The following is a 27,262-nucleotide window of genomic DNA, read 5'->3' as shown; positions in this document are numbered from 1 at the left end:
TTGCCGGAAATATAATCCTATTTCGTATTATATCTATCAACAGGGGCACTACCGTTTCAAATCATCATTTTCATTCAACAACTTTATTTGGTCCGCTCTGGGGGTCCGTCGACCATTGGGGTACCGGCACACCACCAGATGTAGGGGCCAATCAGGGGGGACTTCAAGTGGTGCATTTCAATGCGGGATGCATTCCCTTTTGGGATGTGACAAATCTTCAATTGGCCTCTGGATCCGCCGCTGAGATGGTATGACTAACAGTCGAACTAAATTTTCTCCATTCAAACAATCAAATATCATTTGAGCCTCCAAAATGATGTCTTGATATTAGATTCATATACATAAATCAGTAGCTTGTTATTTTATCAATTCATGATTTACTTCAGGGATTCATTAACAGATCCGATTGAAACGTATGAGGCATTGAAGCGCGGATAATGGAGATGAGAAGCAACTAGTGAACCCGGGCAGGGTGCCGGTATCCCATTCGATCGATACTAGACCCCTGAATTTACTAAATAAACCCGATACTAGAATTCAACTTTATTATAATTTAGTCTCTTCGTCGATTTCAGGTTTCTGCTCGTCGGACCGAGGCGGAGGAGGGGGCGGCGGACCCGGTCGAGTAGGACGATGGCCCCCGCCGGTGCTGCCCTTGCGCTCTTTCGGGGATATCGGCAGAGCCGGATGTGGTACTACCGACGGTGGAGCGTGCGCTACGGGCGGTCCCGGCGGCGGCTGAGATGGACGCTCGGGTATCGGAGGCGGATTCGTCTCGGTATACGACGTTCGCGGACTGTAGCATGGTTTATTCGCCGGCGGGACCGGTCTGTCTAAATGATCGGATACAGGTCTATCGGGTGACGTAGACGTAGTTTCCAAATCGCTACCGCTGTCCGTCGACGAATTCGGAACCGACGTATGTTGATCTGATGAATGTTGTATCTGAGGAGGTGGTGGCGCCAGTCCTTTCTTCGTTTTCGTAACTCGTCGGTTTAACTTGGGGCTCCTCTTACCCCCACTTGGACTGAAAAATAAGCAGAATTCGTATTTAGTTCTAAAATTTTTCGGTTGACTTATATGACTATCAAATTACTTAAACATCTTAGTCAAATCCTGGATCCAGTTCCACAGTTCCAAGATTTGACTCTGAATTAAAAAATCAAAAATACACTAATTTCAACTCAGAGTTAACTCGAACTCGCAACTATGGAACCGCGTCCTGGTTCACAATTCGTGAACTGCATCAAGTTTCAATAAGCAGATTTTTCTAATACACGGATATAGTTTCTACATGGTAGTCTCTATTTGCCTTTAGCCAAGCAATTCAATTCGATTAGTTTAAAGCGTTTCAATCTATAATCCTATTAGAACTCGGCAAGCGTTAAAATTGATCCGATTTACAACAATCATTAGCAAGGGTATGAAAGCAGGAATATTTTACCGTTTATTGCTATCCCTGAAACCTGTAACTTCAGTAGACTCAGCGTACATAATATACGCCGAGTCTACTATTCATTTATTTCACCGTAGCCTCTAAGACCCTTCCAGGGAAAAAAGATGGCTGCATTCATGAATCCAGGTAAGACATCAGCCAAATTGCAACGATTTGACTTCAACCTCAGTGCTGACTAATTACTACCCAAAAATACTGTAGATAACTTTAAAATGTAAGAAAATTCAAACATATTCTACCCTAGTGTATTGTATAATAGGCTCACTGCTTAAGTGCGTCTACACCATGGTGCAGTGTATCGTTAGTTATCAATATTTCACTGTTTGTTTGAGATGTGCTGCCATCTTTCAACAGAGATAAAAACTCATTACTAATTACATCAATGCACCGTGGTGTGGCATACTAGCAAAGTCCATCACAAATTTATACACCGCAATGCGATGTAGACGCACTGAAAAGGTTAAACAGTATTCTAACGGTTTTGTGGGCTGGTGCAGCCAGCCATCTATTCCAGGAGGATCAATCAAGTATAAAAATGAGCGAACAGATGTTTGAAGAAAAAGCGGAACGCAATCTCAGTACTGTGAGTTTCATATGAATGAAAGGCTAAAAAGTAATTGAAACGGAACTAATTTCCACTCGGCGGCTGCGAACTGGGTCCAGATGTAACCAGTTGATGAAACACTATTCCGTGTTGGACAATATTTCGAGAATCCAACACTAATATAAGAAAGATAATGTCCGAAAAGTTTCAGCTATAAATTTATTCATCCTGATGTTTCGACTATATTCTAATAGTCATCTTCAGGAAGATGAAGATGAATTAATTCCTGAAGATGACTATTAGGACATAGTCGACATGTCGGATGAATAGATTTATAGCTGAAAGGAAATTTTTCAGACTTTATCTTTCGTAATATTAGTGTGGGATTCTCTATACATAGGTCCAGATATTTTACCTGTCAATAGCAGCAGCGACTGCCGGCACGTTATGATCAGACGGACTACGCGGAGCGAGACTCGGACTACCAGATACGGGTGAGTTATTCAAACTACTACGCTGTCCCATACACGGCGACGAACCACCAGTAAACGAATGCGACATACACATCGGCTCAGAGCTGAATTCGATTTCTAAAATCAAATAATATCCCGATATAATAAATCCTTCGATACCGTTAGAAAGAAAACCCCGTTAAAAACATTTCAGACCTCCGAGCAAAATCTTGGAACACATCCTGATATTTCTATCAATTCTATCTTTCATTCGAAAAAAAATGTTCTGACTTTCCACGATTAGGTACTGTAACTATTCAGAATTAAATCAGATTAAATTGTTGTATATGATATGACCTTGACACAGAAAGTGATGACATGACGTACAGTTTGGAAGCACGATATACATTATTTCATAACCATTGAAGATTCACGTACTTAAATACATGCAGAACAAGTTTAGCTTGATGTCGATATACATAGAATTGGGTTTTTTGCGGTACCACGTAATTAGAAATTACAATATAAATTTTCCTTCGTCACTGAAAATCTTACCAGCATCCAATTAGAGAGCGTATAAGGCTTAAGGTATTTCCAAGGTTTGATACATCAAGGAATAAAAGATTTCACTTTAAAACCACATTACATAAAAGATTTCACTTCAATTACATATTTGCCAGATGATCGGAAAATCTAAAGAAGCTTTAAGGATGCTTTTTGCACACAAAATATGCTGACAAAAACACACCAAGATTTTCATGTGTAAGATAAAAGTAAGATAAAAGGGAGCTATAGCATAAATTCCAGGATCCAGCTATTTTAGTAATATTGATTAGTACATCTACATACTACGTCATGCTTAGAAAGTTGAGACAGAATGAGCAAAAAAAATCCAATCCACCTACACTACCTCTACAAGCCGACTAGAAAAAGCTTCTATTCAAAGAAAAACTACACAGGAAATGAGGAAAGTCTACGTGTACGTTTAATCGTATGAGATGAAAAAACAATAACAAAAACGAAACCCGAAAAGCTTCCAAAAACACCAGCCTAACCATGCATGATTCTATCTATCGACGACCAAGCACGGGAGGAATCCGACACGCCAAACCACACCGCTGAATAGAGATGATACGATGAGAAGACTCTGAAGGGAATGATTAAAAGCAACATGCAACAATCACTACTACGACGACACTGAGAAAAGAAAATAATATATATATATATATATATATATATACGCCATGCGCCATCGAAGTACACACGGAGAGACTGAGAGAGAGTGAATCATACCTCCTGATTTAGTCGATTGGCTTCCATCCCCGAACGACGAGCGTTTGTTCATGTGGCCTTCGGTGATGTTGCGCACTTTGCTCAAATAGTCCGACCAGCCGTCGCCGAGAGACTGCAGCGCGAACGCCGTGTTATAGATATCGGAGTGAAGGTGTATAGGAGGAGGTGGGGGCGGGGAGTAACGCGGGAACGACCGTTCGATACGCGTCAACGGCGGCGTGTGGAACGACGACGCGCTGTCCTTGTGCGACCCGCCGTCGCAGTTGCAGACGATCTTCTCCGACGTCGGCGACGTCACGCTCTCGAGGCTGGCCGCACGCATCATCGGGTATGACAGCGCCGACGTCGAGCTGCTCGTCGCGCCATAGTCCGACCGCGTCATCCGGTTGTCCTGGCGTCGCTCGAGCGAGATGCTCTTCCAGTCTTTGCGCGGCGCCGCGTACGGCACATTGTCTAACGCGTCCGTCGAATTCATGTAGAACTCTTCGCGGCATTTACGCAGCGAGTCCTGACGGTGTAGCAGTTTATCGCGCAGGGACTCGCGATCCTCAGGGCTGGAGATGTCGTCGTCGTCTTTCGTGGTGCCATTTTTCCCGTTGACTGGTGTGGCCGTTCCGTGACGATCTTCGTTCGACTGTTTGTCTGTAATACCCACATTTGAAGCGACGTCATTAGACGCCGACTGTTTCGATTTCGAAGTGCGACACTTTGGTTTAGGAGATGGTTGCTGTTTGTTGGCGTTGGTGCGTTTGCGAGGAGGGGAGTGAAACCGTGTAGAACTGAATGTGGGCATTGACTGGCTCTTTACAACAGAAAACTTCACAGCTACAACACCGATAAAATCAGCGGGGGAACAGAAGAGAGAGAGAGAGAAAGAAAAGGGACATCATTAGAAAAATTAAACCATTTATAATTGAAAAAAGCAACTGGTGCACGGATATACAGTAAATCAATTATACGTAAAACGTGTGCATAAAAAACTGGATTTTAATAAATTAAAGATTGGATTCAATAAATATATATTTCCAGAATACGTGAATTTTTTAAAATAGATATCAAGATACAATTAATCATTAAGTTTTTGTTAGGAGTCGTAGTATAGGAGCCGCTTCGACCTGGTATCAAATTAAACTTGTAAACAGGCAGTACTGTGTAGGTTAATTGATTCTATTTGAAATTACGAGCTTTCGCTGCTAGCGCATAGCAGCTTCATCACTAAATGACTCATTTACCTTGACGAAGCTACTACACACTAGCAGCAACTTGTTAACTTTTTATAAAGAAATGTGTATGATTTTTCTCTCCGCTTATGAACACGAAACGAAAAGCGTTCATAGGTAGCAAATCATTTTCTGCCAAAACTGACCAAAAATGCAGCTGGATCCAGTTCCACAGTCATGAGTTAGAGTTAACTCTGAGTTAAAGTTAGTTCATTTTCAATGAGTTAACCCAGAATCAAATCTTAACTCAGAACTGTGGAACTGGACCCAGATGGACTGCAGTTGCTCAAAGGTTGATTTGAGTTAACATAGCAACAATTAAAAGTCCATTGTTACTATGGTATTCAACGGCCGATTATCTTTATCCAACTTTTGAGCATTTGGTCCCAAGAATTTGAATACTGAATAAATAGATTACCCTAACTATCTAATGAATTTATCTTAATATGATATTAACTTGTCGGGAGGTCCATAGTAAGTATGGTGTAAGCGAGTGTGTAGGTGTGAAGAGGAGAAAATGTGTGATTCACATGCCTGCAATCTCTCCACTTTTAACGAGATCAGAGCTGTCCGGCGCAACAACCGTCGGTTCGGGGATGGAGCAACTCTCTCTATATTCAACTGGATTCAACCCTATAGTCAACTTGCCTCTCAGCGTTATAAAAACAGAGATTGACTAATAGTGTCGGTATAGATGATGGTAGCATCGTCAGAAATTTCAGTAGAACTCGCTAAATTCGGATTTTTCAATTTCATTCAATTCGGATGAAATATGTGGTCCATTTTACCTGGAACCATGTAAACTATTAATCATTAGAATTTTACTTAATTAGGAGAAATCTGGCCGATACCAGGCTAGTCATACGAAATAAGTGAGTTCTATTGGAATCATCTTGTTCGGAAACCAGAGGAGAATGAAAGGGAAACTTCAAAGTTTGAATCATATGAATACATTTTCGTGAGCTTTTTTCATTAACATTGGGAATTGAATTTTAATTCCAATTTTATTTTCAATACGACCAGTCATCTGTATCGAGTAGCATATCTATACGACTAGTATCGAGTTTCTATTGTATTAAGTACCAGTGCAGCGAGTGTGTCTCACGCGTTACGAGATCAGGAACGAAACCGAAACAAAAAGAGGATCTGAACACATTGAAAAGCATGCATCATTGCTACAGTGTAAAGAAGCAAACCATAGAGAAGCAAATAAAAGTAAACAAGAATAATAACTAATCCAAGCCATACGAAAATCATAAGCAGACAGATTTGTATTGAACAGTTTTAGTTTCACAAACTTTTTTTGCAATTCACGGAACTTATAGTTTATAATTTCCAATGAACTGCACTTAGAAAACCATGTCAGGTACGCGTGCCACTTCGTGTTATGTGAATGATATCGTAATCCTAGCCAGCCTAATAGCCCATCCTTCCATGCATATTATTCGTGCAGCATAAGCCGCGTTCACACGTAGATGATTTGGCCTGGATCAGGCTCGAGCCAAATTTGGTCCGGGCCTAATTTAAGAGAGCGCATTCACACGTAAACCACTCACTCGATACTAGAAAATACTCAAAGCAAAATGAGTCATTTCTGGAACCAGTTGCATATCAAATGCAATCATTTGTCCCGTGCTAAAATTTGGCTCGGACCTGGTCCGAATCTGTATAGTCGGGCTGAATTTGGCCCCGCCAAACAGGCACATTTCGCAACTAATGTGAACAGTTGTTCCCGGCCAAAAATGCTTGTGTGATCGCGGCAATAGGTATCTTATGATATCTATGAGCATAGTTATTCTGGATACACAGAATAGCTATATGCACCCGCAGTCAACTAAGGGTATCGATAATAATAACTTGATTCCGTTCAAATTCCTGCACGGGAGGATGCGATAACACTAACCCTCTACATTAAACAACCGCCCATGACATCATAACCAATAGGAGTCTATCACAATCGTGAGGTGAAGGCACCTAATCAGGATTCATTATACGTAGATTGACATACAGATTTGTAGATGAATATACTCTTATTTATACAAGAAACCAAATCAAACCGATGGAATTAAATGAGAGATAAAGAATAAGACGAGAGATAAACTGAATTAACAAGGTGATGAGCAGGCTGTATTTAGTGATTACACATATACGTATGTACAAAAAGTGGACAGCCTGCCTAAGAAATCAACAAATTACGAACATGAGAAAGAGCCATATAACCCACTGACCATAAACAGTTTTACTGATGAATGTATATAGTTCATTCAGGACCTAGAGGGCCATTTCGCAGGATGAGTAGACTCTTCATTTCAGTTTCCTCATAACTGCGTTATCAAGAGATTCATTAGTCTTGATCAGTCATTCTGTGTAACAGCCTGGGGTCAGTTGCTCAAAAGTTAGAGTTAACCAATGGATAGTTGACATATTCATTGTTACTATGGTATTCATCCTCTGGTTATCTTAAACCAACTTTTGAGCAACTGATCCCTGGGCGAATTTTGGCAATCAGAGTTAGTCGACTATCTGCGAACTAAGTGCAAACCGGATGTCAGTTTGTCGAAACTACAGTCGACCATCGGATTGAGCACAGTCGCTGTAGTTCAGACCTATTTCCAAAATGGCCGACACTGTGAAATACGTTAAGACCAAACTATGTACGTCTGTTTATTAGCTCCTACCGCTAGTCGACTAACTACGTAAACAGATGTTCACCCTGATATAATCGATAGGCCAATTTTTTAAATTCAAATCAACCGATGATACACACAACCCCGGGAGTAAGGAACAGGGACCATAATCAATTCAATCATTTATTCTTTATAAAGAAAAGCATAAATAATGCGAAATCATGTTTGTTGAATAGTAGTAACTGGTAGTAGCCAGTAGCATAAAATTCAGCCAACCATCATGCACGCAGTGAATTAAATTTATCGCGTTCAAGAAATCCTGCAGCTAATGAATAATGACCTTAATCAATCGAGCATCAAAGTTAAAATATAATTAAAGATTCTAATAAAATATACTAATAACTTATCTGGATCTAAACTAATCAGTAATTTCTATCGCATATACTTAAATACATGCAAAATTGTGATTTAGACGGTGCTCGAAATGTTGAACTTACCTCCGGGAAAAAACCAATCGGCGTGAGTTATAAAAGTATCAATTATGGCACTTTGTGTACCAGTCGTCAACATGTTTGGTCTGCAATTAGTAGAAAATAAAGCGTTGCCTTCAAATATGACTATTTTCCGAAGGACAGTTATCAGCTCATTAGGCCTCACTTCTCGAAGGTGTTCACATGGAAAAGATTTGTTGTACTATTTATTGATTATCAGGCTAAAAATGATACCCTGTTTCTCCTAAATCCCTAATCGGCCGGGTCAATTTGAAACCGCAATAAAATTTGTTATCACTTCATTTCTAAAGATGCCAGATCTGTTATGGTTAGCTCGACCATGATTTTCAATAAATTAATATACAGGGTAGATAGGCAGCTGGCCAGTTCAACTTTTAAGCTCAGCAGAAATGAGATACAATGTATCAATCTTTTTTAGCTGCAAATGGAATATTTCATGGTAATCATGGTATCTTAACACTGAATCACTATTGACCAAACACTGTAAAACCATCAACATATTCATGTACTAACCCTCCATCTTTTTCGGACCAGATTAGATTTGGACCCATCACAATAGCAATGTTACTAGACGACATCTTATTGGTGTCTGAATGTTCGGCAAGCTTATTAAGAAATTTTATCAGATATCTGAAAAATAGAAATAAAGGAGTTTCGTAAGAGTCACTGTCTTCATCCAAAACAGTTCAGTTTAAGCCTAATGCATACAACAGAGGGAAACACCGAATCATAGAAACACAGCAACAAACATGTTTGATCTCGGACACATTGTTTCCTGAAGCAATGTTTCTTGTGAATGCTTGGAAACATGACTCTGTCCCCTGTTTCTATGTTTCCCTGCGTCACATGCATTGAATTTTATAACAAAGGTCCGCAAGCTTGTTTCACAGAACAACTTTTCATCAGTATTGTATTACTACAGTAATCTCTGCTAGCCGATTGCCTCGAATCATCCAGTGCCCCAGTTAAAGATATTTGTAATTTTCCTATTCCAATTCATATGATGATGACCCATTTGGTCCAACAAGATCTGAGGCAAGTGAAATGTCCTGTATATATCCAAGGCAAATGGAGTGTCTTGTATATTCAATATACAGGACACTCCACTAGCCTCAGATCTTGCAGAACCAAATTGGTCATCATCATATGAATTGGAATAAGATGTGACAGGCCGAGTGTTGTTGCTGTAGGCTGTTTGATGAACTAGCACTCGATCCATCCAGAACCACAAGACAGTTAACCTTACATGTACTACCTTTATTGCATCCCGCAATGAGAATGATCCGAAGCTAAAGCGAGCACTAGTTCCCCACCCAGCATACAACGACACTCAGCCGGTTAAAAATGATTAATGAAACTGAGCTTCTATTCCTTCATAGTTCTTCACAGGGAACAACTTACAAAATGACACTTGATAAGAACCAAGTAGTGAGGGGTGTAGCACATATTAACTATAAAATATCAAACAAGACAAGCAGATGACCGACTTAATGTGAATAGTAATGAGTCATCCTGCTTTAGTGGTACTGAGTAGTTAGACAACTCACCTGAGATTATTATAGTTATATTTCGGCAATTGATCAGCAACAGTCCACAGCGCTTGTAATCTCTGATCGTTTGGCCTGCAATTAAACCGTTGTGTGCATTTTTCATCGTTTGAATGATAAAGAAAAGAGATTTCGCCACAGCGCATTACGTATCGGCCGTTTGTACAACTTACAGTTTAGCAGCTTGCATCCATTCGCTGTACAACGAGTACGTCATCAATGGTTCGGGAAGCTCGCGGAAATATAATTTAAGAGCACCTAAAATGATGACATTTTTTTTTGTCAATAGAAGACAGGGGTCACAGTTACTCGTAAGTTGAGAGTTTACCAGTGGATAGTTGATGTACGGGGGCCGGTTGCTCAAGAGTTAACCAGTGGATAGCTGACATAGTGACATTATTACTATCGTATTCATCTGCTGGTTATATTTAACCACCTTTTGAGCAACTGGATCCTGGTTTGGTTTCTTTGGCGAATGAGTATCAAGGATTTTCACAACTAATTTCCAGACACAGCAAAGGGAATCATATTCAAATATCAACAACGCACAATTTCATGAGTCTTCTTTCAATCAAGGGGAAGCAATTACTCGATACAGCTGAAACAATTGTAACTTTCAAAAACATGTTTCTACCCCTGCAATTCTTTGCCTAGCAATTATGCCATAGCTTTTATTTCCTGCGGAATTCTTTCTGTTTATGTTCATTTTTTGTCCAGCTTTTGTTAATTTGTTCACAATGCTACACATTTATTTCATCTTGGCCTATGAAACTTTATTCCAGTCTCTAGTGTGAATATAAAAGATGTAATGTATGTTTCACATGTCTGCAGGGGCAGATCCAACCTCACGATTATAGAAGTGCCCTCTTATTTTTCAAGTTCTGGTAGAGGTAATTTAAAATGGCCAATTTGAATATTCGAAAATGGGTAAACTTCTTATTTTTGATGAATGATTTTTCTTTAACCTGTCATATTTTGTGGATGCAGAAAAGGATTTGATGCCCCAAATTGACTCAGATCGCATCCCCTGAAAATTCAAAATTTTCGATGATATAGGTGCCCTTCCACGGCTGAGCAGTACTCAAAAACCTAGGCTAGATCTACCCCGGTCAGTTCCAGGTAGGTATTTTGCATTATAGGTTGAGCGTTGGAAACAACTCGTGAAAACTGGCTTTAAGCAAATGGAACAAAAAGTATTGATAATTACCGGCTACAACATGTGGATCTCTAATAAACTCGTCTAAATCCACAACTCCAGCATCGAGAGCAGCCTGCAAAATTTAAAACCCAAAATCAGTAATTCAATAAATGAATTAATGACAGATGTTCTAATGAATTAATGAATTAATGACGGATCCAAGAATGTTCGTTGTACCTTGAGTTTCTTCACTTTAGAAGCACCACCAGCCACACGGAATAATCCCTACGAATAGAGGCGAAAAATGTATTGCATGTACTCCTACTTTAGCATATACTACTAAGCAACTGCATATACTGCTATGCCGGTAACATAGTTGAGAGTTAGAATTTGACCCGGTGACATTTGAAATAGAGCGTGATGCCGGGCTAAGCTCCCAATAATCGATTTAGCAATTTCATCTTTTATTTGGCTGTGAACTAAGTCGAATTCTAGCGTGAAACTGAACTAAAACTGAGTGGGCGATGCAGTCGCCTGCTGTAATGTACCTAACAAAAGCAATAATCAAACAATCACCAAATACTGAGTAATGAAATTTTACAGTTTAACTGGGCCTGGACTGGAGTTCATTTAACATTAAATCACCGATTCCTCCCGGGATCTGACTCTCACCTCCTCCTCGAGTCCAACGTCTATCAAAGTACACACGCATTCTTCGAGCACGACAGCAATCTCGCGTTCAGTGCTCTGCAAATGATCCTCTAACGATGTACCGTAAACTGGTTTGTGCGCGTATTGAGCTGAAAAATTAACCGTAAATGATGCCGTGATAGTTGCACACTCGAATACTTACTGGTATTCAAATGTGATGCAGTAGGAACCGTGCCACAGTTCGGGATTGTAACATGGCATTCTCGTAAAAACATAACTTTTTCATGAAGGTTGCTACCCTAGTTGTCACTAAAACAGGGTGGTTAATTTGGCTAGCTTTTCCTTGACTTTTCTCTGACTATTCCCAAACATGTACATTGTTTTAACTGACTCCATCTGCTAAATTCCAATTAATCAACAAAGTCAAATGCATAAGACATAGACGGAAGCTGTTTGATTTTTTATGCAATCTAGCAATCTCAACAAATTTCCGAATTTTCCTGACTATTTTTAAGAATAAAAATTCCCTGATTTCCAGGTAAGTGGCCACCCTGTACAATTTATCTCATAGTTGGTATTGGAGCTATTTCGTATCAAATCAATAACTTATGAGAATAAGAATAAAGCAGTAAGTCTCTGTTGCCAGCCATAACTATGTCGACCCATTGACATTTTATGCTCTATTGCCTGCTGGGACTTATCAAGCAGCGATCAAATGCTACTATTGGGTATTGGAAATCCTGGAGGCCTTGCCGTGTGAAATGCACATAGGCCTAGTTGGCAGTTAAAAGTCATGTTTGAACGGAAGTGTTGACTCTCTTGACCAAGTTGCTAAACGCGTTGCTCAAAATCATCTTTAAAATACCAGCAAATTACTGTCCCGCGCCTACTTACTGATTTCGGAACGTAGTTTAGGTAGAACTGATTCTAGAACTTCGAGGCTATGCCGATGATATCTCGCCTGAGCTTCGGCGTACTGAAATTTTAAATATCGGATCGTTCGTTATAGAAGTCTATCTCGTGGAAATTAAGTCTGAAATACGGCACTGGGCCCAGTTCCATAGTTCTGAGTTGAGATTTGACCCTGGGTTACAACATTGAAAATGAACTAACTTTAACTCAGAGTTAACTCTAACTCACGACTGTGGAACTGGGTCCAGGGCTATGATGGCTAGAATACTTACGGATAGAGCGATTTTACCGTATTCAGTTTCCTGCGAGAAGAACTGATACATTTCAGTAGCTAACGCATCCTAGAAATACATAAACATTCAAGAATAACGTAATCATAAAATTGTGAGAATTTGTATCGAATCTCCACCTCTGAACATGATTTTACGTGTTACGCACCCTACATTGTTCAACTTTCATCGACGCATCTTCCAACTCATCTTTGATCAAATCAGTTTTATTTTCTTTACCAGGTATCGTCGACTGTCTCAACGACTGATGATATCTATAAATATCAACCAGAAAGTAGCGATTCATTAAAGTATCCACCTACAGCCACCATTGCCTTGGAATGCTGATTTGGATATTCTCAACCACATTTTGCCATTCAAATATATTAATAGGTTTGATACTTTTCCACCCTGCGCAAAATACGCTGTCGAGGACGGATAACTCAGCACACTTAACGCTGCATTCGTCATTTATGTGCAAGCATCGTTTCTCAAAAACTGATAGCAACTAGCATATCAATTTTGGAAAAAGAATATCTTTGATCTATCACTTTCCGTATGATAGAGGTTACTTGAATTGATAGAATCATAATTTTCCCCATGCAAGACCTTCAGTCTCAAACGCAAATGTAAAAGGAACAGAAGAATTCCTTTATACAGGTCCCTGGGTGCATTTTTCAGCTCGTGTGCAGGGTCTATATTCCGCACTAAGTGCGTACAAACTTTACAAATACCTACATACTAGGGGTCTGAAGAATATCTAAATACACAAACCGACGAAGTCAGCTCTTTTAAAGACTCAAAGATTGACTTAAAACCTGCATGATTCACAACAAATGCCTATGAGGATCACACAGTTGGACTTTGTATTCGATGAATCTAAAAATCAGTCAAATTAGAAACGATCTCGCGGGTAGGTTCATACCTAGCACGCGCTGAATCCATATCTAACACCAATCTGTTCAATTGCTTCTTCAGTTTCATTATGTTCGGGATGTCGTTCTAAAAACAGAAAAAAAAATACGAATTATTTTCGAGACATTCGAGATCCGCTTGGTCGACGTGTCATTTTGCAGCTCTGCCAATGATCAATTGTTTCGTCAACAATAGAAAATTCTTAACATTAAACTCTGTACTCTTTTTACGATGGTAGATATATGAAACATAAAAACGTTATCAGGATATTCGAGATGGCAGGAAAAACCCACCAGACGAAATACACATCAATACAGTCAAGTACCCTTAATTTATTCAATAGTTGTCGAGTGTATTTATAGCTGTTGACATTTACGGGAGGCAGTTTATAGCTGCTACTGTAAAGATCCAGTAACACTCTGTGAAAATGTCAGTAGAGTAATTTGGGGAAAACACCAATGCCCGGCTTGTAAAAAAGGTATAATTCTAACCTGGGGGAATATCTTTAGATTTGTATGCAAAAAATATCAAAATCAAGGAAGATTAGCAACAATTGATAGCATCAATTTTTTATATCATACAAATTCTTAAGGACAGTCATGCGGTATCATTCTTGAAACAATATACCGTACAAGGGGTGGATTAAGAAGGGGCTGAAGAGTAACAAAATAATCCCCTATATTGATACAAATTTGTAAGGTCGGTTGTAACATTCAAGACAATTTTTGAAGAAATGTACCGTACCATGTACCAGGGGTGGATTTATATCAATATTTTTGGCCAAATATTGATCATATTGATCAAATAAATATTTTTGGCCAAGATAACATTATTGCAGGACATTTTTGGGCCCCTATTCGAAATTCCGGGATCTGTCCCCGTATCACGACTTTGCAACAGGATCCAGTAGCGCAACACAGATGCAGCGAGACAAAAGATATCGCAATAATTCTAACAAACCTCCGTGATATTCTGTAACGGTGTTAAAACATTGCTTTCCACTTCCAATTCATGGGTGAGAACTTCTTTACCGAGCGAGCCCTCCATGTCGCCACAAATCTGAAACAAGGTCCTGAAATGCAAAAAGATAAAACAACGATCAATGATAATACGCGCACTTGGTCATCCTCCGATGCAGGGATATTGAACCCGATAACATAAAAAATCATTACACACGAGGACGATGGGAAGTCAAATTTGAAAAATATAATACTAATATACAATAATATGCTATGTGTATATACAGCGCTAAATCCAGGAAGAAAGACACTAAATATTTGGATGGATTTATGAAAGCTGTGGGTACTGGAGTGTGTAATGGGTAGTGTAGTGTGATCTGTGTGCATTTGTGGCCAGCACACAGATCACATTGTTCATTGGGGTTTGGTCCAGGACTCGCGAGATTTTCAACAACACGGAAGTAACGTGTAATAAATGATGACTTGAATTGCATGACTACCTACCACCCCTCATTATTGTTGGAAAACTAAACGTTCCGCACTGACTAAAAATTAGTAATAACATTTTAGAAATGGCCAGAATTTTAACTTAGGTTCTATCTCATTTTTATTTTACAATTGCGATTGGTATAATTTCTTTTTAAACGGCCGTTAAGGCTTCATGTTTCGTCTGCAATTCACTGCAAATAGTTACGCAACTACGCACATTTCAGTGTTTTTGGCAGCTGTACACTCAATCGGCACCGTTCGTGACTAGCTTCACTGCGGAATTATCATTAATTAACATCGCCATATCACATCATCAACTTATATTGTGCCTTAAAACCCTAACAGCCGAAATAATTGAAATGCACACACGATTTCTATCATTGAAAATTGAGAGAGTGGCCATGTTTGTGTTCTGCTGCTTCGCGTAAATCCCGCGCGGTGGCGCAACCGCGCAGAGTGGGGCCGATACGTCCAGCTTCAAGCTGCTCGGAGCGCTTTACATTTCTGGCATTATTACTCCAGCCATTTTAATACTGTAATGTGTATCAGTCCTCTCTTCCTGGGGAGAAGTAACACTGAGCGGGTAATAAGCACTCAGGATTGATCTATCTATCAGACCAGGTATCCATTTACTCCTAGGTGAAAAGAGGGAATGAGGATAAGTGTCAGGTACTGTACGAGGGTTCGAACCAATGACCTGGCTTCCCAGAGTCGAACGCTCTAATCACTCGCCCACACCGCCCCATGGGTATCTCTTATCGACCCAGTAACTTTAATTCACTCATCCATTTGCGAGGTACTTTAATGATCAATCGTTTCATCAGAAGGATTTTAGACATGTACCCTATCAATGATTCTCCTAGCAAAGTAGACGACTCTATCATACTGCATGACAAAGCAGTCACCGGTATCTTTTTCTGAAAAAAAAACAACGAAATAACAATTATTTTAGAATTCGGCACGAATCATATATGTACGTATATTGATATTAGTATTTTGACTGGTAGAAATTGGAAAATGTGCATTTCTAGAATTTTACGATTCCTTCAGTAAGACAATTTTTTGCCATTTTGCTCAAATTAAAGGAGTTTCAAGCACATTTGCAAGCGTTTTTCTGTTCTGTTTTCAAGGAATTAGGTATCCCGTAAAAATTTGATATCAACATTTTCAGGTGAAACCGGATCGCGAGTATGAATACTAACCAAACGTTTTTCCACGTCGACACCCGTCGCCTGTAAACATCCCGATATCTTCTTATGCGTATTCAACGACACCGTTTTAATGAGTTCGATTCGCTTCTCGATTTGAGCGAGATCATCTGTCAGCGCTTCCGTTTTCTCAGCTCTGAAAAATTCACAAATGAATTCATAGAATATTCAACCGTGTTTTTACTGATGTAAGCAACATTTTCACTCTGAATATGCTCGATGTTAAATTGCTTCTCGTTGCATCTTGTTTTTAAAAAAATGTTTCCGTGCGATTACTCCCAGGACCCGACATTTGTGTAGGTACCTTACAAAAAGTTCCGCTTCCATGAAAAAAAATCCACTTTCATGAAAATCGGGCCTGGGTTATTTAGATACATAGACATGTGAAGAATCCAGAGTTATGGAAATACCATCTAAAAGTATGCGGAAATTTCAAATTTCGAGGAAGCATGGCAGGAAGCGTCTGTTGGTAAGTATTATTCAAACAATAAGAAATTGTAAGCATTACTGCTGATTTAGGGATTTACTATACAACTTCAAAAATTTCTAATTGTCTATTTCTCAAATTCGAGTTTTAAAGGAGTGTCAAGCATTTTGCTCAAATTGAAGAAGCTTCAAGCAGCTTTAAAAGCATTTTCCATTTAAGAGTTTTTAAGGAATCAAGGAGTCATAGGCATCCTGTATGTATGATACAATGATAGAAAGGGCCAGAAATGTATATGTTGACAAATATTGGAATTGAATGCTAATCCGCTAATCCGAGTTGATCGTATGCCGAATCTAGTGTATGAATGGTATACGCATGAAGTGATGATGATGATCAGACCTAAGTGTGTGTGGAAGAGACTCAATTATCGGAACATACCCGAGTCAAATGATCCATTTACCATATACATAATCGGAATATAAAATGACCAATCCGATCACAATAGAGTGAAGCAACGCTTCGGCATCGAACTGGGAAAAGGGAACGGATAGATATGCGAGTATACGCGTTATTGGCATCGCGGGCTGCTGCTTACAGCTCACCGGAGTCCGTAAGCTCTCTCTCGACTCTCATCTCGTTCTATTAGTATCGAACGATTAAGCTCACGAATTCGACCGAATAAACAATAATCAAACAGACGTCCGTCAGAACGGGCGCTCGTCTTCACGATCAAACGGCGTTAGAAAAAAAACCGTCAGATTAAGATTAATGGACGTTTTCATTAATGAATAAAGCGAGACAGACGACGACGTCCCTGGAAGAAACGAGCGCAGACGTGCTGGAGAATACCTGGAATTGCGGTGATAATATACAGATGTCCTTAAGACTGGGGAGCTAGTGAGACAACTGGATGAATTTACAACAGACATTCACAGTTCCTGGGACTGAGTTCCCTTGAAACATTAGACATATTCAGAGACATAAGTCAAGTCCCTATAAGTGAATATTGGTACCTTTAACCCTTTCCGTGCTGACTAATTAATACCCAAAAGTGTTGATGATTTTAAAATTGAAAAAAAATTCCACCCAGTGCGATGAATAATGGCCATGTGTCTACACTGTGCAGTGTATTATTGGTTGGTAAATTTCAAAGTGTTTGACGGGTGATGCCATCTTTGAATATAGATAATAACTAAATACTATTGACGATACACAGTGATGCGGTGTACTAGCTAAGCCCATCACCAATTCATACACCGCACTGCAGTGTAGATGCACTGAAAGGGTTAACCAATCTATTTATTTCATTTACTCAATCTATTACTCCATTCATTCGGAAATACTGAACCAATGGGACAGATAATAACATCAACGATCCGTGGAATAGAGCAGTCTCTAGAATGATGAAACACAGTCAGAACAGTCCGCAGGAAAGTAGGGACAAATAGGCTAATATATTTCTATGAGGGCCATGTTTTTAGAGAGTAGCTGGTGACAGCTCTACGAGTGGCTACTCGGTAGCTACCACTTTTATGCACAAAATGTCATCGGATCTCGAGAAACCTTCTCACGATCGTCAAAAACGCATATAAATGATTGTACATCAGATGAACTGGTAAGCAAAACAGAGAGCGCGGAAAAAAGCGAGCACGCTTGGATGACTGATTTTATTGAGTCATGATTCTGTTTATAACGGCATAGCAACAGCTGTTTCTTTCCATAATACGCACAATACCTGCAACCCCCTCACCCCCCCCACGTACTTCTTAAAGCACATTCAAATAAAATGCTAACGAATATACATCACCTACCAGCTCCGGCTTAGAAAATCTGGCCTTCAATTTCGTACGAGGTATTTCGTTTCAGACTTAACCAGGCGGATGAATAATCAACTGAATAATCGGGAATGGCTGGCCAAAAACCACTGGATGAAGCAAGTTAGTTATAAGGACTAGTCCCCTGTGTACTAATCCCAAGTATACAGGGGTGGATCCAAGGGGAGGGGTAGGGGGATGGGTGCATATCCTCCCCTAAAATGTGCGTTACCCTGATTTCTTATGGGAAAATGAACAATTTTAAACTGATATCTTAAAGTAAGCTTGTTTTTTATATATTGTCAAAAAAGAGTTCATGTTTGCCGATGAGCTAGCTTGCTTTGTTAACTTAAAAGCCCTGTTAACTATATGAATATATATACCCTTTTGGGGGGTGCAACCCTCCCTGGATCAGACCCTAGATCCACCCTGATATATTATGAAATCTTTGCGAATGAACTAAAAGTGATTTTTAATGGAATTTTATAACCCACTACTTACTGAATTTTAAAAAGAGAATCAAAACAACGGATATTTATAATCAAAATCGACATATAGGCCAACAGTAATTAAAATCATAATCATCATTATGAAGGCACTACTAGTTGATGTATTGCTTCCCTCTTACTTTCCCAGCTAAGACGAGAAAACTAACGTGATAAGTTTATAAACGCTTTGAAAGATAACTCATAATTTTTATTATTGTCAACAATAAATAGCTATGTAAATAATATAATATTATGGATCAATAAAGTTATTCTGGATTTGAATATATCGACGATTGAATTGACCAGTGACTAGTCTAGCTCAGATATATATTTGACGTAGTGCAGATCCTGTCAAAAATGATTATCAAAATTCGCAAAAATAAAATAACAGTTATAAGATAGTGAAATAAACGCCAAAATTCAAAATCATAGGCCTAATTGTTATTTCAAAACGCCAATATTGATGATGTAGTGCTCACACAGAACCCCTTAAATAAAGCATCCTAGGTATCAAGGCATATAAACATTATTGCAACCGTTTTTACGGCGTCAAAAAAAATTGCGGAGAGAGATTTGCCGAGTTCTAAAGAGAGGGCATATCCTACACTCCCACCTGATATATCAGAAATCGCGTGGCACCGTATTTTCGCCGCGATATTCGACGATAAACATCTACTCATATCCGTCAGTACAACCCGCACAGCTATCTTCGCGCACGCGCCGAAAAACCAGAATAACGCGATAAATATTTAATTCCGGACGTAAACTTATCAGCGGGAAAAAAACCGAGAGAAAGAGACAGTGGAACGGATTGATTTATCAACGGATTGACTGTGTAGTGGTGCGCGGTGCAGCGTTCTAATCCTGAACACCTGTTTCAAACAATATACATCTTGATCTTGTATCTGATTTATACCCAGAACATAGATTTATTTGTGTTGTTTTATATGGACGGTATTTCAGGGTTCGTAGTGGGTCTTCCAAGCACTTATTTCTGATTGCCCTGTAGTAAAAAGTGCTTACTTTTGGCTTAAAAAAGTGCTCTATCTGACCATAGCTCTATATCTATGAACCCTGTATATAAATATATATATATTTTCATCCCGCCATTTCTGTAATATGTGTTTTGTATGTGTATGTATGTATGTAATATATATATATATATATATATATATATATATATATATACATATATATATATATATATATATATATATATATATATATATATATATATATATAGCTATGTATGTATATCTGTATATACTTATGTAATAAATCCGACATGAATTTGTAATCTTAAGAAACAATAAAGTTTATTGAATTGAATTGAAATATTTGACGCCCGTAAAAATAACCGCCTTACAATAATGATTATATGCTTTGGTACCGAGTATGCATTATTTAAGGTGTTCTGTGTGAGTCTGTTCCGCGCACTACCTCATCGATATCGGCCTTGAAAATAACAACCTGTTGTAGTATGAAGACATTAACCGTGATCGCACGAGCACTTTTGGCCCGTGCCAAATTTGGCCCGCAATGACTGACAGCCATCATCGCGTGGAATGACGATGAACCCTTGATGTTGGCTGTTAGTCAACAGCCGCAACGTTGCGGTTTCCTATAAGTGAATTTATCGTATAGAATTCGAATTGTCGGATTTCTTCAATTATCTACAGTATACACGGATTATGTTTATTCGACTACTTTCGCCTCCTTCCAACCGTTCTCAAAGTTTCGATCTCGCGTTTGCCGCCATTAGATATTTTGAAAAAATATGATAGATCGAAAGTGTCGTAGTGGGCACCATCAAAATGTTGACGAATTATCGAGTTGGAAGCTGACAACATTGCCAACGGTAGCCACATCCTGATAGTAGTAGTGAAAACTGAAATCTAATATAGAAAATGAATAAAACATGCAGCAGCAGCAGCAGGATATACAGGAAGAACGCAAACGGAAACAACATGACTAGTAATGACTCATAATGATTATATCAGTTACAATCAGTCAATCAGTTATGAATAAACGAGAAAAAAAGGTTTAGTAAAGGCTTATTACAGATAGCGATGAGTAGCGATACATCGCGCTGCGGTTAACGGTGAATGGCAATAACTTACGGGTTCATCGTGATAAAACGTATCGAAATACATTAGACGAAGCGCCACCAGTACCCTCCTTACAGAATGGGCGCAAAGATATTCATCAGAAGGGGATCTCATTCAGAAATATTTTGCGACCAGGAAATATCATTTTTAGATTCGATTTAGAAGTTTTTACAGATTTCTCCATATTTTGGGAACCATGAGAGCCACAATCACACGCAGACGATTTAGCCCGTGCCACTTTAGAGAGCGCATTCACATGTAAACCACTCACTCGATACTAAACACTGCTTAAACAAAGCGAAGTAAGTCATTTCTAGAACCAGTTGCAATTCACGCACAATAATTTGACCCGTGCTTAAATTTGGCTCTGGCCCAACCAAAAATGTGGGGGTCAAATTTGACCTGGGCCAAACAGTCAAGGACCCATTTGGCAGCCGTGTGAACAGTTGTTCCAGGGCCAAAAATGCTCGAGCGATTGCGGCTTTTAAGAACTGAAGCATTTTAGCCAGGTCTGTTACTGACACTGGCCCCTGATTTAACGTACATGCATCACGTCGATCTATCATTGACAAATGGCCACTGTGCGAGTCAGCTAGTGGATGACTCACTCGCTCTGGGATCAGCGAGATGAAGAGAGGCAGTGCGGGTATCTCAGGTATACACACCACCATTGAGTAATGCCGATATGCCGCACCATACATCATCATCATCATCATCAGCAACAGTTGACAATCTACAGCAGAGAAACCTCGCAGCAATTCTCATTACGACTGCGCACAGAGTTTGGCGGATCGCATTAGAAAGCAGTTCCAATCCTACTACGCACTGCCTGCGTTAGAGACGCTCGTAACCTCGGCGATATCTAGCTTCTGTCAATAATCAAGGAATCCGTCTCACGAGACAACTTAAACTTTCATCAGCGCGGCGGTTTTAATGAGGACTATGATTTCCTTTTAGAATCCAAGGTCGCACCGACGAATGTGTAGACAATCCACACAATAATACCGAAAGGATATGAAGTCCAAAAATGTTTCCTCGATCTAGTAGTTTATACGATGTTTCAACTATATTCTATAATCATCTTCAGGAATAATTAAGCAATTTTCTCAGGAATATCATTCACGGGAATACTCAGGACTCAATAAACTACCAACTCAAGGAAACATTTTCGTACTTTATAATATTTTTTCGTTATCATTGCCGGATTCTCTACACGTTAACGCCAAGACACGGATATATCGTTTCATCAATGGTTATCACGTCAACAAATTTCCAGCAAAGCGATTCTATGAAACGGCACCGGCTTAGAGTTATAACGAGTCTAAGACCATCTTAGTTCTATAGCCAATCTAACAATACTAGTCTTAAGACTTAGCAACACTTTTTGAGTGAAGTCTCAACTATAGACTCAGCCCCTAGACACAGCTGCACAGTAATGACTTCGAGATCAAAACATGTTGTTAATTCATTAGCCTAGTCTGGAGTTGACAGATTGGCTGTATATAGAAGCGAGATGCGTTTAGCGACTGGTCTGAAATCTAAACATTCACCGTGCAAACTGGGCCGTGGATTTTTAAACCCAGTACATCGGTTGAAACCTAGCTCGGCAATCTCGGCTTATGTAGGCTACACATAAATCGATAATCTATATTCCGAACCGCAGGTTATTAGTTTTTAATTACACCGATCACTACCGCTGTGTTACCGCTTAAACGAATATGAATTTCACATAATTTTTTTTTAATCGAGAGAATTTTCGGAGACATCATCATCATTGATTCAATCAATATACAGCTCACCGTGCCGTACAGCTCACCGTGCCGTACACCGTGCTATAACATTCATATTCCGTTACGAGAGTTTTGCTTGAATGCGAAGCAAGAGTTTTCTTCTTTTCGAAGCCACGACAAAATCACAACTATAGTCGCGATCACGCGGAGACAATTTGGCCCGCGTCAAATTGGTGCGGATCAGGCCCCCGAGTCAAATTTAACCCATGTCTAATTAGAGATCGGGTTCATACGCAATCCGCTCTCTCGTTGCTAAACAATCTCGTTGCTAAACAATCAAATACAAATCTGGAAACAGTTGCAATCCAAACGCAATAATTTGTCCCATGCTAAAACCCATCTCGGGCCTGGTCCGACGTTTTCGGTCGTGGGCCAAAAACGTTCGTGCGATTGCGGAAATTCTAAAATTAAACCGCAGAGCTCTCAGCAGCCATTTAATCATTTCTAACAATTCGGATGGAGCAATCAATGGTATTAACCCTTTAACGAGCGGCCTTTAAAACCTATTTCAGCTGCGTGGAATAATTCAGGAGTTAGCGAGCGTCGAACGCCAGGATTTCGTATACAATGAACTTTAAAGACCGAAACCATCCTCTGAAATTTGTATCATCCAGGGATCAGTTGCTCGAAAGTTGGTTAGAGTTTACCAATGGATAGTTGACAAAGTGACTTTTCAAAGTCCATTGTTACTGCTATGGTATTAGTTCGCCAGTTATCTTAAACCAAGTCGAAAAGTAGTCTTTAGATGGACTTAAGTTAAAAAGTGGTCTTAAATCTTAAGACTAGTAGTTGGCTGTAGAATGAAGTTGGTCTTAGACTGGTTTTAAGTCTAAGCCGGGACTTTACAACTGGCCCCTGGTGCCAGAAATGTGAAATTAGGGTCCAGTAGTCTGTTAAATATAAAATAAATTGCTATCTAGGCAGCCAACGTGTAAGCGCTCACATCGGTAAACTAAAAAAAGGCCTTAGAAAATACGAATAACTTCAATCGAAGAAAAAATATTCTCCATAAACTATAACACGAAATAACAACAACGGTAGGCTATGAGAGAGAGCAGACGTACTACTGCGTATAAGTACTAGGTATGTAACACAGGCCTTGCTGCCATCCACAATACGGACTGTCGGTCGGTCGGTCGATATTCCAAAAAGCAATAAATTGACAAATCCGACTAGACACATTACAATAGACAGGTGATGTTGCCATGGCAATCGTAGCAATTATTGCCTGCGATACTCGAAACGGTCCTTACTCCTTAGTTACGAGTACGATGACCGGCAAAATAAAAACGTATTCGTTTTTCGTTGCGGTCTCTGCTCAGTTTATCAAACCGTCCTAGACTGGGCTCAACATAAACATCGCTATGGATTGAAACATTCAAAGCATTCGCCTGACACACACACAGAGATACAGATACAAACAGATCGAGTGAAGTTTCGAGGATGGGAATTCTTTGTACAACCGAAATCAAGCCAAATCAGAGCCATGGCAGATCCTAGGGGGGCCTAAGCAGCCCGGAACACCACTATTTTTAGCCAAGATAATATTCTCACAACCTGGCTTAAGAAAGTTACACACAAGTGGCATCTTATTGCCAGTCATTTCGTCCTAGAATCGCTCTAGATGCTCAGAAAATGATCGAAGATTTTCTTGTAGGTCCCAAATGTACCAAGTATGTGTATAAGGGCCTCAGATTTTTCGGGCCTCCTATTCCAAAAATTGCAGGATCCACCCTAAAGAGCTACTCTCTTTGATGAATATTCTCTTCTGAGTATTGGCCGGTACTTTGAAAAACTAAACAGAACTTAGCTTTGTGGTATTGTTATGAAATAAGGGTTTACACTTCAGTTTCACTAGTCAAATTTCTATCTGATAACCATCAGTAAAAAGATATAGGCCTACATCCAAGCAGCTTTAGATGGTTCGTAGATAGACACGTTATACTGATTTAGTTATTAACAGCTTTGGAGAAAGATGATCGATATGATCATAGTTTTGAATAGTTAATTGTAAGGTTGGCGCAGTCTGGCACACTTATCACTTATCAACTCATAATATCCACTATAGAATATCAAGTAAACATTTAAACCGGAAGTTAGAGTTGGATTCAGATATAGGCCTACCAAATAAGTTTAAAAAGACCTGCGAGTCGTGAGCTCTGGCGCATTTAGGGCCGCCCTGCGAGTCGTGAGCTCTGGAGCATTTAGGACCATCCTGCGAGTCGTGAGCTCTGGAGCGTTTAGGGCCGACCTGCGAGTCGCAGGCTCGATTTTGGCAGTATCCCCAATATCCTGACGATTCTAGACATTTTTGTATGGATACTAGATATTGAAAACTATCCCAGCGGGCAAAGGCTACGAAAATATAAGACGATATTTTTAAATCATCATGAATCAGATGAAATCTATCTGATTCATTCTGACCTGTGTTTTCATGATAAGGAACTTAAATCAAAGACAAACTGGGGATATCAAACTTCGACGCCACGGAATACAGACAATGGAATGCCGAGAAGATGCCCTCTTTAATTTTATGAATCTTATATGTGGCTGAATCACAACAAATCCCTCTGATCTTTGTACACAGATTGACAGACTAGGTACAAAATTTTTCCCCTAAGATGCATCATCTAAATCAAAAAAAACCATATGAAGAGTGAAAATCAGAAACTCTGTTTGAGTTGGACTTTTATAGAGTTGAAACAGTTCATTTCCAATTCAACCCAAACCAAGGTCAGGGCAAAAGCATCGCCGACCATATTCTTCAGATCGACCTTACAGCCAGTCTTGCTAGCTTGTTATGAGTCAGATTTATTAAGATACTGCCCTGATAGGCATAGGGCCTACGAAACAGAAGGCCTATCATGTATATGTAGGCTATGTGTATCATTTTCAGATCTCCTTTAACCTAAACTGGAAGATCGGCATAACTAATCTTGTTACATACCATAGCCATTTCAGTGAGTGAGTGCATTTCAGGAAGTTTAGAAGTGGTCAAAAGACTTTCGAAATCTCAGTGGTTTGCCTCGTATTGGTGCTCAACTGTGAAACTAGATCCTGATTTCCAAGTGCACGTTGTCGTCTGGGCATCCTCACTTGCTACACATGGAATCCCCAATAAATCTCCGGAAAATTGTGGAGTCCTCATTGAAAATAGGGAATGGATTGGACAGGGGAGGTGAATTTCATGTAACACAGACTTACACATTAACACTACCGAATGATACAGTCATCATTTTCGAGTAGGCTATTTCAGCGGTACACAAACATAATCGAAACATTTAATCACATAAATCATGCTTCATACACAACTTTTATACGTGACAACTATAGATAAACAGCCCTTACCTGAAACGTCTAATAATCCAAGGAGCAAATATTAGAAATGGAAAGATTTTTCGATGACCAAAGATTGCGGAATAAAATGTTTAAGTGAGCGATCGGTAGGCCTACTAGCAAACATCAGTTCACTGATTCTGAGGGATATTAGGCCTGGTTGGGAACATTCCCAAACCTAGCTTAGCATACCTACTTAAGATGACATAGTAGGCCTACATGGAGATTTCTGAAAATTATGCGTGTAGGGAGGGCATTAGGCTTAACAGAAAGCACCTTGTTAAGCAAGGTTTTTGGAAATAGGCCTTGGCTGGGCGAATCCAGCCTCAGTTCCTTAGCACAGTTCAGCAGTTCAGTAGGCCTAGGCCTATCTGACACTCAGCATCACAGAGGCGTGCAGGGATCCTCGCCTGAAAGTTTTGAGATCTTAAGGCCTCCAGATGTAATCCAAGTTACGTTTGGCCTGCCATTCAAACAGTAACAGCGGTGGGCTAACCTGCACACAGGTAAGCTGGATGGCCTAACTGCAAATCAGTAGGCCTAGGCCCTAACCCGTCTAATGGTGTAATCCCATCCTATCAATATCATAAAAGCTTACCACCAACGATTAGCTAGATAGCTAACTAGCTACCTGCCTGTTTTAGAACCTAGGCTCCCTAGCTAGATAGGCTCACTCGAGTCATGTCTATGGAATGGAGCTATTCAAATCATTTGACATCGGACTTCCATTTGACAAGTCAAATGGAAGTAAACACAAGGATTATGTGGTTATTTGGCAAATGATGGACGTGTGGTCTTAATAGAATGAATTGAAAAGATTCCTCCACAACACGGAGCTCCAGAGGAGTAGGATTGTGAGGTCGAGGGAGGAGGAAGACGATTCTCTTCTCGGATGACATGACGACTCTCCTCCTCGAAGAAGGAAAGATTTCAAACACAAAAAACCTATTTACCTTCCTAGATTTTGATCTGCAATTTGCTTTACTCGTAGGAAATTCTTCCTAAGATTCTCTTTCTTTAACATGACTGCGGTTTCGCTGCTTATAATCACTCAAAATACGAGAAAACTTCGGATTTTCATTTTCACTTCCTGGTTCTCAGTAGAGG

General features: G+C 39.7%; 1 protein-coding gene across 1 annotated transcript; it reads right to left on the bottom strand.

Annotated features, from left to right (window-relative positions):
* LOC141903730 (rho GTPase-activating protein 17-like) lies at positions 1-27,262 on the bottom strand. The gene is made up of 17 exons (XM_074791989.1): positions 27,109-27,262; positions 16,187-16,328; positions 15,828-15,901; positions 14,497-14,608; positions 13,547-13,623; positions 12,791-12,896; positions 12,625-12,693; positions 12,335-12,416; positions 11,462-11,589; positions 11,027-11,074; positions 10,859-10,922; positions 9,825-9,909; positions 9,652-9,726; positions 8,618-8,734; positions 8,090-8,169; positions 2,416-2,590; positions 1-1,027 (listed from the first exon to the last, which is right to left on the bottom strand). The coding sequence occupies exons 1-17, from the start codon at positions 27,177-27,179 to the stop codon at positions 547-549; spliced, it is 1,986 nt and encodes a 661-aa protein (XP_074648090.1). The 5' UTR covers positions 27,180-27,262; the 3' UTR covers positions 1-546.

The sequence above is a fragment of the Tubulanus polymorphus genome, chromosome 4 (assembly GCF_964204645.1).
Source record: "Tubulanus polymorphus chromosome 4, tnTubPoly1.2, whole genome shotgun sequence".
NCBI classification, from domain to species: Eukaryota; Metazoa; Nemertea; class Palaeonemertea; order Tubulaniformes; family Tubulanidae; genus Tubulanus; species Tubulanus polymorphus.
This window is presented reverse-complemented; position numbering and strand designations above follow the sequence as displayed.

Coding starts and splice junctions, on each gene's coding strand:
- LOC141903730 (XM_074791989.1), bottom strand. CDS start 27,179: ATGTTAAAGAAAGAGAATCTTAGGAAGAATTTCCTACGAGTAAAGCAA. Junction 15,902..16,186: donor TCGACGTGGAAAAACGTTTG/GTTAGTATTCAT, acceptor TTTTTTTTTCAG/AAAAAGATACCGGTGACTGC. Junction 12,897..13,546: donor ATGGATTCAGCGCGTGCTAG/GTATGAACCTAC, acceptor TGATATTTATAG/ATATCATCAGTCGTTGAGAC.